Source organism: Lathamus discolor, chromosome 6, assembly GCF_037157495.1.
Source record: "Lathamus discolor isolate bLatDis1 chromosome 6, bLatDis1.hap1, whole genome shotgun sequence".
In the NCBI taxonomy this organism is placed as follows: domain Eukaryota; kingdom Metazoa; phylum Chordata; class Aves; order Psittaciformes; family Psittacidae; genus Lathamus; species Lathamus discolor.
The window spans coordinates 26,252,965-26,265,298 of record NC_088889.1 but is presented as its reverse complement, the minus strand read 5'-3'; the positions used below and the strand labels follow the sequence as shown (position 1 = coordinate 26,265,298).

The 12,334-nt window shown below is 43.7% G+C and overlaps 1 protein-coding gene and 1 long non-coding RNA gene across 5 annotated transcripts in view; both read left to right on the top strand.

Annotated features, from left to right (window-relative positions):
* Window positions 1–12,334, top strand: part of EVL (Enah/Vasp-like) — a 152,344-nt gene that overhangs the window by 120,362 nt on the left and 19,648 nt on the right. For all 3 annotated transcript variants that reach the window (XM_065685373.1, XM_065685374.1, XM_065685372.1), the window contains exon 4: window positions 11,865–11,928. In XM_065685373.1, coding sequence (XP_065541445.1) covers window positions 11,865–11,928 — 64 coding nt within the window. The remainder of the gene's footprint in view (window positions 1–11,864; window positions 11,929–12,334) is intronic.
* On the top strand, window positions 426–2,381 carry LOC136017413 (uncharacterized). 2 transcript variants are annotated; one of them, XR_010613934.1, is made up of 3 exons: window positions 426–468; window positions 1,253–1,312; window positions 1,676–2,381. It is a non-coding gene; the product is annotated as an uncharacterized LOC136017413 (long non-coding RNA). The 2 variants fall into 2 exon arrangements; XR_010613933.1 differs by lacking the exon at window positions 426–468 and adding an exon at window positions 513–605.

Here is a 12,334-nt window from a genome sequence, read left to right as displayed (position 1 = left end):
AGGAATGCTTAAAATAGCTGGAAGCCAGTAGACGGGATTTTAAGCCACACATACATTTCTAAATCCAGCTTGTTCACACTTAAATTTTCAGACTAGTGCTCAACATTCATCGCTGGTGTAAACCCGTTGACTTCAGCAACTACACCGCCACTGAACTTGATCCTGTATGTTCATTTGCAGTCAAGCTAACTTTCTGCGTATTCACAGTTTGCATTTATTTTAACTACTTGCATGTAGGTGAACATATGGTGGTCTGATTGGAGCAGGAGGCAGAAAATGTAATTTCTTTATGACTTGCCCGGTATTATGTGAAAGTCCAGACAATGAAGTCTGGCTTCAGACACCCTGAAGCATTGTGATAGGTGAGGCAGAGGATCTAATTAAATATTTAAGCGGCCAGGCCCACCTTGCTGCTGCAGCAGTGGATAGATTACACCTGATGAAACCTGGTCTGCAGCGGGGCGGCTGGTAAGTGCTGGGCATGAGGAAGGTGCAGGGAGGAGTGCGCTGAGGTGGCTGCTGCCATACTATGGTCAGCAGGGAATGGATTTGGCACTGCTTCTGCCTCTGCCACTGTGACTGCATCATCCTGTGCCGAATGTCTTGTAGGTTATGGAACCTCCCTGCTGCCTTGCATGCCCCATCTCTTGCATTCCCTATCCCTTGCATGCCCTATCCCTTGCATGCCATGTTCTGGTGGGAGCTGTCCTGGGAAGTGGGAAGGGATGCTTGCGCCAGGGTGCTTTGCATGTAATGTTCTGTGTGCTATCCAGTTGTGCTGGGAAATCGCTTGCAGCTGGAGCTCATTGATGGATTGTCTTTTGCTTGCTTTTAATTCCAGCAGGCATGCAGTAGGATGCTCGCTATGATTCTATTAAATGGCCTATTAGGTTCAGATGGCACCAGCATTAGTCAGGGATGTTAAATCAGGGAAAGTCATTACAGCAAGAATATTGGATGCTGACTTCTGAATCAGTGTGTTGGATTGCTTCTGTCTTTATTTACTAATGAATGGCATCTGTACTCACAGAATAGATACTGGTTTAAAAAAATAGTTATGAACAAGGGCAACATTTTATACCTGCTATAGATATCTGGATATTTACCTGCATTTTTTTCTCCATAATGACCTGCCTGAGAAATCCAAGCACTGTTAGCTTTTCAGGAAATGTGGATTTGCAGGGTTATATAGGGTTGAGGGATTAGGCTGAAGGAAAATGAGTAGATTTACTATGGACCTTCCTGATTACAGGGACTTCTACTTCCCATAAGCAGAGAGCTTGGCTTTTGGTGTAAGTGTGAATGGGATCAGGTACTGTATTTGATTTTTTGTTGTTATTGTTTATCCAATGAATTTATTAGACTTGTGAGTTTATTATCAAGGAGTACTGCCCATTTCTAATGATGATTTTTCATGGCCTTGGTTTTGGGGGTTTTGTTTGGGTTTTTTTCCTGTTGTTTTTTTTTTTTCATAAATCCTCAAATATATCTCCATTTAGTTATGTTTTGTAGAAAAGTCCTCTGCCTTCCAGCACTCTGTCCAGGTACAGGTGCCTAGTTATCTTACAGCAGTGTTGGGTTTAAATCTCTGTAAAATGGATCTTAAACACCCAATTTGCATCTAGTTAATGGTTGTAATGTGGTGTTTTCTGTGTCCATGTGCATGTTGATTTAGTGCACATTTGAGACCCTGTTGTTCTCCATGATGTAGAGAAGACCGCCTGAGAAGTTTACTGTCTCACCGGAGAGTGGAAGAGGAAGGAGACATTTAAAAACTTGCAAGATCCTGTGGAGTTGGGCCGTGGTGCTCTAGGCATCTCAAGTGCTGCACCAGGCTACACTATGTAGCTATATTTTTCTGATTTAATATGTCAAAAGTCTTATTGTTAAGCAATACTAGAGATGATGTTTGACCAGCTAAGTATATAAGTAGCTGATTGAACTTCTTTACATGTCCTGTTTCCCTGTAGCTTCAAAGATTTTAAGGGATTCAATTTGTCCCAAAAAAGGCTTGAATTCCTGATTTTTATTTGATGTAAGGAACTGTAAGTGTGAAGTGGGTATTAACGGGTATATGCATGTATTCATGCAAATACACACATGGTCACACTTAACTAAAGGAAGATAGTTTATATTTCTTGGAACAGTTGCACGGGGCTTGAGGTGTCAATGGGAAAGTGCTTTCTTAGCTCAGTGATTCTCTTACTGCAGAGCACAAGGCCTGCATGGCCAGTGGTCCCTTCTCTGTTGGGACAGCACCTGGCAAACTGTCACTGGAGTGAAACAATTCATGTCCTCATTAAAACCAAATTCAGGAAAATATCTTTGCAATATAAGCTATGTTTTAGATGGTGTGTATTAATTTACACCCTCGGCTTCTTCAGAGCATCTACTGCCTAGGCTCTGGCATTAACCAGATCCCCATGCAGTGGTGGGGAGGTGAAAGCTTCTCAGTATGGCCAGTGCTTCAATTTTAACAAGAGTCTGATGATATTTGCCATTTTTCTTGAAGCTCCATTACTGCCTAAAGGCACAAGATTATGCATTAATCTTGACCTTTATTGAAAAGTTTCAAACGTGAGTGTGCGGGGAAGTAGGCTTGATGCACATTCTAAAAAACACTCAAAAAAGGCGTGGAACAGAAAGGAACTGAAGTGCTTGTGGGCTTGTTTATTTAATACTAGTACCTGTGGGGGTTAATACTTTTTTTTTTTAGCTAGTCTTATGGTCCTGAATTGTATAGAATATTTTTTTTCACTTAATGGCACTGGTCGACATCTTGTCCCGTTGACTTCCCTGTACGTGTTTATAAAGCCAGCTACACTGGAATCACACCCTTAGAAATTCAGCAATAGCTTTTTTCCTTTAAGAAATATTAAATAAAAAAGAACTATTCCCATAGCATTCCATGCATATACTATTTTTCTCAGAGCCAGAGGCAGTTCACAGAACAAAAGCAATTGGTCATCAACTAAAGAGGATACTTACTTATCATGAAACTGCCTGTGGAAACAAGGCTTCAAGTGCAGCAGAGCCCCAGTGTCAGCCCCTGCAAAGGAGGGAGGTGCTGATAGTCCCCCTTCGGTGCTGCATGGCAGGTGGCTGCCTTATCTGCCTCTCTTTCGTTAGTGCATAACTGAGCAGTTGCTGAATTAGTTCTTTCTTTCTCAGAGCTCAGTGCAGCAAACAGAATCCCCCCCGGATGCTCCAGTTCCACCTTCCCCTACCCTACACAGGTTTCCTGGGCTCATCTTACTGGCCATACTCTCAGTTTCTTGGAAAGCTGGCACTGCACAGGGTCTGGTCCTGTCCCAGCACATTCACTGGGCTCTGCAGCAGTGGGGCCCTATCCAGTTAGCAGTGTAGGCATCACCTTCTGCTTTGCTGCCAACCTGAAGGGTCTTGTGCTTGAAGCACGTTCCTGGGAAGTGGGGGACCAAGGTTCAGCCACTTCCCCTGCCCAGAGGGAACTGCACATTTAATCCCACCTCTTCCCAGCCCAACAAGTTCATGCTATTCTATATCACTGTGCAGTTTTTTCTTCCTGTCAGGGCTGATTTGCTGAGAGGAAAATAATTCCCAGTCCTCCTGCAATTCTTATATTCATCAGTCACTGGATAAAACACAGGGAGTCCAGATCAGACACATGGACACCCCACCCCTGTTGCATGCCCTAACCATGGGGATGCAGGCCTCCCACGCCAGGTTGCATTCTGACCCCTGATAGCCCTGGATCCACCTCATGGTGGAAGGCTTCCTTTTCGCACAGTGACCTATATGTATTTTTAAATTTCTTTTAAAGCTGGTTGTGCTGTCTTTCATGCGAGAAGTAAACCAAGCTGTGCTCCTGAGCTGAGGCACTGATGCTGAGATAAATGCACCAGAGCCACTTCCTTTACATATTAAATATGATCCCTGCTGTCAGAATGCAGTTGTTTACTGCAGGAGCTGCTTTAGCATCATCTCATCTTTATTGCATTCAGAATTAAAAGAAATAAGTTTTTCTCCTCCAGCTCAACCAAGACACCAGCATGAAAAATCATCAAATGTTGTGCCAGTGCCATGATGGATGAACAGCCAGGAACAAACAATTGCCATCATATTTTATGCAAAATAACTGATTTAACAGCTTTAGCAGTTGAGTCAAAGGCATGCTGGTCTCATGTTCATGTGTTCAGTAGCCCTTCTGGTGAATTGAAGACCATTTCTAATCATCTTGCATGACCTTTCTATTCAGTAACTCCTCTCTGCATCTCAGTGCACATGCACAGCTGTGTGCCTGTGCACTTAGGGACCCCTGCTATTCCATTTGTTAGTTTTCCTTAGAAAGACAAAAAAGGGACTGTGCACAGTGCACACACCTGTACCTATGTACTTGAACTAATGATAGGGTAGGGCACTCCCGTGTTAAATACCAGGCTTGTTTTTCCAGCTCTGTCACTGTCCTTAAATCTTATCTACATCAGAAAGTTTCAGTGGTGAATGTTAAATCAGTTTTTAGTCTGAGTGAACAGAATTCATACAGCCCCGCTGTACTCACACCCTTATTTCAGTTTAAGGAGGGCCTGTTTCATGTTAGATTAATGTAATCTTACAGGTAAAAGGTGAAAGCAAAATAAAGCAACTTTGGGAATGGTGCTTTTAAGAGCTTCTAAGATGGGGGTTTCTACAGTTCAGCTGAGAGTTGGTTCCTGGATACGCACAGCTCCTTGTCTAGTGTAGTATGAGGTAGAATGAGGTTATATAAAACATTGCAGGGATTGGTTTTAAGAGGATGTGGTTTACTTTGCACTGCCACAAACTTGCAGCACTGTCAGTCACCAAGGGACAAGGGAGGGAGGTGGAGAAGTTTTCTGGCACAGAGCTGGAAATGCTCATTTCACTGCACTCTTCTTGCCATAGGTCAAACCAAATTTAGTCTGCATCAGAGTAAGAGTGCCTAAGGTGACCTTTTGCATAGGTTTAACTGTGTCAGTAGCAAATTTCACCTGTAGGTAAATGGATGCAACCAGATTTTACTTGTGCAGACATGGTGTGATTGAGCCACTTAAGTTCTGCCTTCCGGTGAAGCTTAATTAAGACTGATAAAGTTCTTTGCAGTTCTCAGAGGAAAGGTTTGGTCCGTGTGTAAATGATGTTATAGAAGGTATTTAATGTCCTCTGTTACAAATGTTGTGGAGGCACCCAGCCTGTGAATAACTCTCTCTGAAACTCTTTCTAGTTCAAGTTAATGTTTAATAGGAGTGAGGCAAACACTGCCTGAAAGCAGGCTTTGTGGCACTGCACCCAGACCCTCCCTTCAGTGGGTGTGCTCCCTCTCTCTCTGCCAGGGTGGTTTTGCTTACCGTGAATTGAATGATCGATCAGGATCCTGTAGCTGCTCTGTAGGACATGTAAGAGTCTAAACCCCCCAGCATGGAAATGCTGTGGCAGCACACGTGAGGGGCCTGTGACTCTGCTCAGCTGCAGTGATGGGGCACAGTGAGCAGGGTGATTCCTCTTCCAAGCCATTTAAATCACCATGGACATTTAGGTCCACGTGGCCTGCCATGTCATCTAACTCTGGTTGTACTAGCTTGGGCCCCAGAAGTAGAGTAGGCGTATCTACATGCTTATCTAGGCTAATTAGGTCGGTGCTTTGTCCCGGATAATTATCTCTACTAATGAGTCAGAATGCAGTGTCACCAGCATAGCCGTGATGCACCCGGTTCCTGTGCTGGCTCCTTCAGTGGGCACTGATTGTGGCATGTGGCTGTGCCAGGATGTCTCTGGCTTCTGCAGTCCCCATCAGGACAGACCGAAGGGGACAAGAGCAGGTTGAGGTCCTCAGCGCAGAGGCAGATGTTTAAAGTGCTGATAGTGTTGGCAGCAGCAGTGTGATTGCCCAACAACAACGGCAAGAGAGCTGAAATTAGAGCCAGGCTGTTGTGAAGGAGGGGCAAATAACTTCTCCCCTCCAGCCGGAGCCCACTTAACCACACACCCACATCGCAAGGCTGTGGGGTGCTGTGGGATGGCTGGGGGGATCAGGCAGCAGCACCGCTGGGACCAAGGAACACCCCCAAGTTTGTGGAGGTGAAGGGGAGAGGTTGTGGTGAAGACAGCAAAATGCACCGCCCAGCCGAGTCCTGGCGCGGGTTGCAGGTTGGCCCCAGGAGCTGGCTGCAGCCTGTCCAGGGCTCCTTCCTCAGTGCCCTGACACGAGGAACCATGGCCCAGGCCGTACCTGAATGAGGACACTGGGATTAGCATTGGTCAGAAATGCTTTTCACACACAATTGTTTTTCTTCTGTCACATTCCTGGGATACAAATGACAATGGGTTGGATCTGGTGCCTGAACCTGAATCTCCCGCAATCCAAGCACCTGCTGAAACCATCAAGCAATGAGGGAGAGCTGTCTGTCTGTCTCTCACCTCTGTTCCTCCTGCGGCCTGCTCTGGGTATTTTTTTTTATTCACACAAAATCATCCTGTTCTGCTCATATGCAGAACAAAAATTTTCGATCTCATGAATTTAAGGCTCAGATATATTTCTTATTTGGCTCTGACTCGGGACCCTATCCTTAGCCCACCACATTCATCACACTGGTCCATAAGCACCATGGAGGCTATAGGGGTTACAGAAACCCTAGCTTGGTCTGCGTCCAGTGTCTATAATGAGTAAAAGATCTGTAAATGGGTTAGATTGGACCTTCTGTATTGAAGATGCACAAAATCCTGATTCCTAATGGAAATGGGCCTACCTTTGCCATTTTCTTGAGTGCATGCAGTCAGGGGCGTTTTCTATCCTAGCATAAGAGGAAAAAGAGATACTGCTTGGGGCTACCCCAGTAGGAGAAAAATGATGATATTGTTCCTTTCTTCTTGTGGCTTCCTGCCACAACTATAGCAGAGTGGAAACTGGAGCATGGGTTTTCCCTCAGTGACAGCTTTGATCCTAGTTTGTGACTGGCCATGAGGTCAGACATCTCTAAGCAGCAGTAGGTTGCAGTAGTGCAGGACTGGCCACTGGCATATGGAAACCATCACCCCCACTGTGAAGCAGTGCCTCGTGCCAGGAGTTCCCCATCGCCGTCTTTAAGGACAAGCTGGGGACAGGCAGAGCCTGTGCTGATGTGGAGGAGCAGGAGGAGGAAGAGCAAACATGGAAAATGTCTGTGTGCACCCAAATTTGCCTTGAGCTGAATCACAAGATGCTTACATAAAAACGTGGTTAATTATTACCAAGCTAGGAGGTGAGGAAACACAGACATTCACAGCGTATCTCCTGCATTAATTAGTTGCTAAAATGTCAATTGCAACAGCTGTGAAGCTGCAAACTGGTCAGTAGCAAAATCGACTCCCCTGTTTATTGTGCTGAGAACCACTTTTCTCTTTGAGAATGATCTCTAAAGCTGTCAGGGTCAGAAGCATCTCACAGGGCAACTGGAGAAGCATCTCTGAGCAAGGATACCAACACCAAGAGTACTTACAGTTCATGTCCGCTCAGGTCTGAGAAATATCTAAAAACATGGAGAGGAGTAAACCTAGAAATCCACTTGCGTTTAAAAAACTCTCAGTCAAACAGGCGTCTGCTGTATGTGCACTGTGGAGAATACACATAGGGAACCAAGCATAAAAATAAACCGTGCCTTTCAGTACTGCTATGAGCTTTGGCTGAGCAGGCTAAGAGCAAGTTCAAGGATGAGAGAAACAAGAAGCTCCACCATTACAGAGGCTGAAGTTTGCAGAATTCACATCAGATGGTGTTTTGCCTGGGTCTGCTGATAAGTCAGGATTAGAATGGGTGAAAAATCCAGTAGAATTTATGTTTCTGGCAATGAACAGACCCGAAAGCTTGGGTTGGACTTTTAGATCTATTGCCCACTCTCAGGCAAAATCAGGGCAGGCCAAAACAGAAAACATTGAACCTTTTACTTTAGGGTTTGCAAATGAAGATTTCATATTACTGTAGAAAAATGATTTGTTTGAGTAAGATCACAAGCAGGATACCAGAAGGAATTATTGCTTATGGTCATGAGTAACTCATATAAAACAACCAGAGCCAAACAGAACTGGTGCATTTCCTCAGTGGTGGCAAGAAGAGCTGTAAGCCCACTGGAGTGTGACTGCCCTGAACGCCCTTGTATCCACATGCAACTTGCCTCAAACTCTTTTCCAACCACTTCCAATCAATACAAACAGGTATCCCTGTTCCCACAGGCTGAGACTGACCTCTGCAGCTGGTCCAGGCTTTTCCTCAGGTAGCATTATCTTACCAGCTTTTACCTCACAGCTTCTTGTTTTACACAGGAGAGAGAGGATAAGCTACCTGTTACAGCTTCAGTCCTCCTCTTCTGTTCATGCTTGCCTTTTTTCTGCCTCCCAGCTTTGTTAAGGTACTTCACTGCTAAAGCACTTGGAGAAGAAAACTGTGTTAAACAAAACTAATGTGCAGAAGAGGACATTTAAAATAGGATGGAGTATGGAGTGAATGCAGTTTACTTCTCACTACTTACTGGTCACTAGTGAAATAGAAGTAAAATGAGTTTGGAAAATATTTAAATAAATGAATGATGGTTTACTGCAGTGTGTTGATTGTGTAAGAAATCTAAACTTGTAAAAGAGGAATTAGTCATTACTCAGAAATCTTGTTACATGTCAGGGTCAGAAAAAAACCCGTGTCAGACCTATTGCATTCATGATTCCGAGTGAAATTAAGATGCAAACAAGGTCAAGTACCACAATCAATCAGTTTGTTTGTTATAAAAAGACAATTATTATAAAAAAGGAAATTATTGTAAAAAGTAGTGATAGGACAGATCAGAAAAAAGATAGAAATTAAGCAAGCATTCAGAGTGCAGAAAGATAATCACCACCGAGGATCCAGCGGTGTGCCGAGGGTCTGTAATCATCCTCTTCAGTGGTGGGAGTCCCCCAGCGTCCATAGTCACCATTGGTGGAGGGTGTCCCGCATGGAGATGACCTTTTTCCCCTTCTGTTATGTGCTGGGGGGAGTACTTCTGTTCTTAATGTCATGTGCTCCATGTTCCTGGTGGACCAGTTCCACTGGTCGTGCAGCCAGCTCTTCAACTGCATGTCTGCATCAATCCTGGAGATAATGGGCAGCAATTCCTCAACCAGTCCTTGAGATAATGGAGTCCCATCTCAGCTGCTCACCTCCATCTGTCAGACAGTGGAGTACCATCTCAGCTTCTCACACCCATGTTCAAGATAGTGGAGCTCAGCTTCTCATACCAATCTTTGAGACAATGGACAGTGGAGTCTGATTTTAGTTCAGTTTCTCACACATGCTGAAGATATTGGTGAAAGAATTAAGGTGCTTTGGGGGCCATACATACATGTACCTTGTGTATCTGAAAAGGTGTCTGGCTTTTTGAATTAAAGTGCAAATAAAAATATCTGCAAATTTGTCACCACTTGTACAAAGTTTTCAAAGGTCTGTTTACTGAGTCAGGTCTTAAGCAGCTTCTTTCCTTTTCCTTTGGTTGGGTTTGTTTGATTTTTATCTTACATATCCAATTCATGACAGTGCCCACAGGAAAAAGAAGTTGGATTTTTTTGTGTGTGGTGTTGATGGTCTGGTCTTCGATTCCTTCTGTGTGTCTAGTATTAGTCAAACTGGCCATACTGCCTTATTTTTCTGGGCATTTGGCCCCAAGAGAAGACTAATGTCAAAGTACTGGATTAAGATGGCATCATTAGAGCGTCCTATACACTTTGACATGATTTATAGCCGGGGAATGATTGTTTTTTCTGCTGTGTCATCCTCTGGCCTTTCACGTGGGCACCTAATTTTAGCCCTCTTTCCATGAAGGTGCCATCTTCTGTATGATAATCTGAGTCCTTAGACAAAGGAAATATTTTATAATTAGATCATACGCAGCGATGAGCATGGTAAGGCTTTTTGTGGTGGAATTTGTTGCCCAGTGAGGAAAGTGTAACTGACTTAAGCCTTGAACATCCTTCACCTGGAAGTCTGTTTATTGAAGTATCTCACAGGTATGTGTATGTGGACGTGCGTGTTACCTGCACACACCAGAGCCAGGGTCCAAACCGATGATACTAATAACTGTGTGGAGTCTGGATCAATTCCTTACCTGTCTTCCTACTGAACCCACAAGTTGTTTAAATTCACAGTTAACTGCTGCTCAGGGGTAGCTCTGGCCTTCTTTCGCTTCAGTGGTGAAGATGAACAGTACAAGCATTTGCACAGTGACATGACATCCTGGTTACACCTTAAACACCTTAAACATGCGAACCTCCTGCTCTGTGATTCCCAAACACCTGCAAATTTTCTTTCCTGAGGCTTGCTTCCAAAAAAGCTAATCCCCCCCCCGCTTCACTGTTTTGTGTGATCTTTACAAAACGTGGCATTTCTGTCTAAACAGTTTGCTGAAGGCCTGTGGCAAATGATATTAAGTTGTCAGTCATGAGACATAAAAGAAGTGAAATGTCTTCATTTCATACCCAATCCAAAGGTATTTTTAAATGTCAGAGCTTTTGACTCAGTGGCTGTCACTGGCTCCATTTTTGGGATACCCAAAACCGGAATACATGGGCCCTACTTCCAGAAAATGCTGTGTTCCCTTTCTGCAAATGTTAGTCCTTAAAACATTCCAAAAATATGCACAATTTCATCAGGATCAGTCAGCTCTGCAATTTCTGACTGCGATGCATTTCTGCCATCTTGCCAGTTTTCACACAGTCATACTTTCTAAACTTGTTTCCAGATGACATTCTGCCTGGCAGAAGCATGTAAAGAAACCGGAGAGAAATATCCTTAACGATTTGTGAGTGACATATTTGGGTTTGTGTTTAATTCTTGTTGGATAAGTTTTAAAAGGATGAAACTTTACATTTGAAAATGAAAGAAATAAGATAGACATAATACTTTCAAGCATATAAGTGACCTGTTTCTCAGTGCTGTTTATCAGGAATATTGCTGTTGCATTTACTAGAACTCTTATCTCTTTAGTCCCACTTGAAACCCACCTCTTCAAATCAGTGGAACAGTCCTCCTCCCACCAAATGCAGGACCACTGTGGCTTATGTTACCAAGAATTATTGTTATTTTCAGAATAAGTATTCCTGAAAATAGCATGTAGTGTCAGTACGCTTGATTAAATGTCCGAGAACAGAGATTAAATGATCAGAGTCAACAGAGGAGATGTGACTTAAAGGGCAACATGAGTAGTTGGGTTTTGCTGGTGAATACCAGTGAAAGCTCGCCTTGATGTGGATCCTGCAGAAGCCGAAGACTGACAGCACTGTAAAAAGAAAAGCCACCCTTGTACAAAGCTTGTTTAATTTTGCATTTCCTTGCACCTTCCATCAAGTAGCGTCACCAGGTAGCTGGTGATGGGCATCCGTCACCAGCTCAGCATCAAAGCAGCACTAGCTAGCATGTATGCTCATAAATTCAGCATTGTGGCTGAATCACTGTGCAAGCACAGAATAAACCAGGGATCTGAACTGGATCTGAACCCTGCAGAAGCTAGAGATGCACGCCAGTGCAATGGACTGTCCTTCCACAGGACATTTTTTGCAACACTATGGGTCTTCACTGTCTCCAAGGGGTTAGTATATAGTCTACAGCTTCGATGATGCCAAGTTTCTGGACAGTGGACAGATCTGCTCACACATTTAGCCATTGGATTCTCCCAGTGGGACTGAAGATTTATAGGAGATGATGATTTGTGTAATAGGAAAAAAATAATTAAAAAAAATCAAGAAGGGGACAATAATTCTTGACATTTTTCTCTCACAGTAAGATGGAGAAGCCGTTACTCTGAGTGGCACTGTTTTTTGGAGAAGTCAGCCACATTTGCTTTCCTAATAGCATTCTCTCATTTTTTCTTTAGGTCCAGCTGCCCAGCGCCAGGTCCAGAATGGGCCATCTCCAGATGAGATGGAAGCACAGAGAAGGTGAGTTCATCAATTACAGCAGAGTTCTAGTTTGTAGCTTGGATGAACGTGCAGGCCTTGCTCACCAATAAGCTGTTCTTTTTACTTGTATCTATTTTAAGCTGATTCTAAGTTTCTGCAATTATTGCTAATGATTCTGTGTTGGCTTTTAAAGGGTGAGATGAACTGAAGCTCTAGGCAAACTCTTTGCTCAAAAGCAAGCAATGTTCAGAGTTAAAGACAAAACACATTTAAAAGAGATTTGCAGAGTGTGTGTTTCTCAGGCATATTAAGTAAGAAAGCCTAGCCTTTTCCTGTTCTGGATCATCTGCTGGCGGTTGACAGTCATATTTCCCAAAGAGCATCTGATGGACTGCACGCTGAGTAATAGCTTAGGCCCATTTTGTGTGTAGCTATTTCCTAAAAC